The following is a 2,500-nucleotide window of genomic DNA, read 5'->3' on the forward strand; positions in this document are numbered from 1 at the left end:
TTTCATAACCTCTCTTATAATAAATGTATTGTTCTGAATTTATGTAGAAATACACATTAAAATTATGACACAGCCAAATAAAAAAAGTTCCTGTACCCCTTTTACTTTGTTCATGTTCATTTTGAATTAGTTTTCATTAGTTCACTGATTATAATGTGATATATATATATATATATATATATATATATATATATATATATATATATATATATATATATATATATATATATATTTTATACATACATACATACATACATGTGTGTGTTTGTGTGTGTGTGGACATAAAAGTAAAAGACAACTGTCACTGTAATTTTATTTTTCCTGCTTGTACAAAAATTACTACATCAACATTAACTAGTTATCTAACATTTTACATATCAATTAAGAGCCAAACAACTGGTACACCAGTTACTGTTCCTATATCATTGTTCATCAAACACAAATATGATATTAATTCTTATGTGAGTCTTTATATTGCAGCTTTACCAACTAAAGACACAATGCTGACAAAAAATATTATTTTGCATTTGATTTTAATACTTCAAAGGCTTCAAGATACACATGACATTAAAAAAATGTAAACTCTTCAAAAAACATAATACATTACACTGATACATCAAATTATTCAAATTATCCTTTGTGTAAGTACATTTCTTTTGAAATCCATAAAATGTAAGTCATTTAAATATCCAAATATTCTACAATAATGACTAATATTACTACATTATCAAAATCTCATTCGAGTTCCAGCATTCGCAAGCTGGATATCATACAATAAAAAATAAATATTTTGGTTGAAAACCTACTAAACTTCAAAGAAGTTCAGTAAAAAAGGAAAAAAACTCTCATTCAGGAATGCATCATGCTTACCATGTGTAGCTGTATATACTGTACAATACATAAACTAGTATTTACTTGTATCTGGTAACAAATTGCCAGATTTAGTTAATATTGTCTTTAATTAACATCTTACATTTCTTTGAATGAAAGCATCATTCATACACATTCACTGTGAAAGAAACACTTACACTATACTTCCATATATAAAAATACAGGGCATATAAAATGCATGAATACACTGAATAACATACAAGGCATTAAAAGTTTCTCATTCTCACACATGCTCATCAATTCATTGTAAGATAATATCCACATTAATGACAAGTGACACAAATATATAAATATACTCAAGTGTTATTTCCTGACCAACTGTGTGATTTACCATTGCCATTTTTGCTAGTAATAACTAAGGTGACATTTCTCGATTTGATGTATTTTCTAAATACAAATGCAGTTACAGTTACAACTAAAACATCTTTAAATAATTGTCAAACCTGTAACAAAGTATACAGATTTTACATAGTCATTCATGTAATCAGTCATGGCCTAAATGTGTTACTGAGTGAATATGTAATCAGTGGTGTTATTAATTGACCAGATGGAAAAAACTTTTCATAACACATAATGGGGAAAAAATAACCTTCTAAGACATCTACTTTACAAAAGATTCTTTTCCTGTTGTCTAACACTTGAAATCTAACACTTAGTTTATTCAGAAGATGACTGCTTACTAGATGTGCATTAATAAATTTTCTAGAATCCACATTCTGTGTAACATATTCAACAGTCATGTACAGATACATTTTTTTGTGAAAAAACGCTTCATCATCAAGTAAACATGTAATACTTTTACATATCAGGAGCTGAAATTCAAACAGACCAAACATGAACCATCTCTGAACCACCAATAGAATATTTCTCTGGCAATGCCAAGAAACCCAATCCTTCTGTCTCCCATTCCCATGACCTACAGATGTGTCTGTATGAACTCAGCTGAGTCCTCGTTTCATAGATGCTCCGTCAGGCGCTCACTCCATCTCCTCCTGAAGGGGCGGAGAGCCACCATCACAGGCACAAGGATTCCCAGGGCAGCCAGTGCAGCGGCTTGGGTGTTGATGATGATGGCTTCGTTTCCCATCAGCGAGTAAGTGAAATTCTTGGTCTCAGGATCCCTGTGTGTCATGGCAAGGCCTTGGGTTAGTAAAATATAGCCCTGCATCATGCACCTTTTGGTAAAAGAAGTTACAGCTGCTCTCACTTGTAGCTATATGGAGACCCATGCACCCACGTGTTAGCCATAACATGAAAGATTAACAGATTAACATATTAAGAATAGGACTGCATGGAGTCTGAAACTGTAAGAAATACTGATATTTTCTTTTATAATGCTCTGCTGAATGGTTTACCTCCAGAGACAGTGGTTTCATGGCATTCAAAAAATGATAATAATAATGTAATGCCACATATAGCTCTTAACATCTCACTGTCTTCACAGATTTTAACAAACTACTTTTTGTCATGCAACCAATGCAAGGCTTATGTAACTACATGTTAATCACTAAGAGAATTAAAGAGAGAGGTTAGGTTCTTGCTATTTACTCACAGTTTCCTGAGGTTGTAACTTATCTCTATAAGGAAATAAAATGTATCTATGATGGGA

At 31.7% G+C, this 2,500-nt stretch overlaps 1 protein-coding gene across 4 annotated transcripts in view; it reads right to left on the reverse strand.

The window, feature by feature from the left end:
* Positions 1-299: 299 nt before the first annotated feature.
* nemy (no extended memory) overlaps positions 300-2,500 on the reverse strand; it is a gene marked incomplete at its 5' end in the record, with an annotated part of 13,696 nt that continues 11,495 nt past the window's right edge. For 2 of the 4 annotated variants that reach the window (XM_027365546.2, XM_027365545.2), the window contains 1 exon segment: positions 300-2,012. In XM_027365546.2, the coding sequence (XP_027221347.2) occupies positions 1,847-2,012 (166 nt within the window). 4 annotated transcript variants of the gene reach the window in all.

The sequence above is a fragment of the Penaeus vannamei genome, chromosome 35, assembly GCF_042767895.1.
Source record: "Penaeus vannamei isolate JL-2024 chromosome 35, ASM4276789v1, whole genome shotgun sequence".
NCBI lineage: Eukaryota > Metazoa > Arthropoda > Malacostraca > Decapoda > Penaeidae > Penaeus > Penaeus vannamei.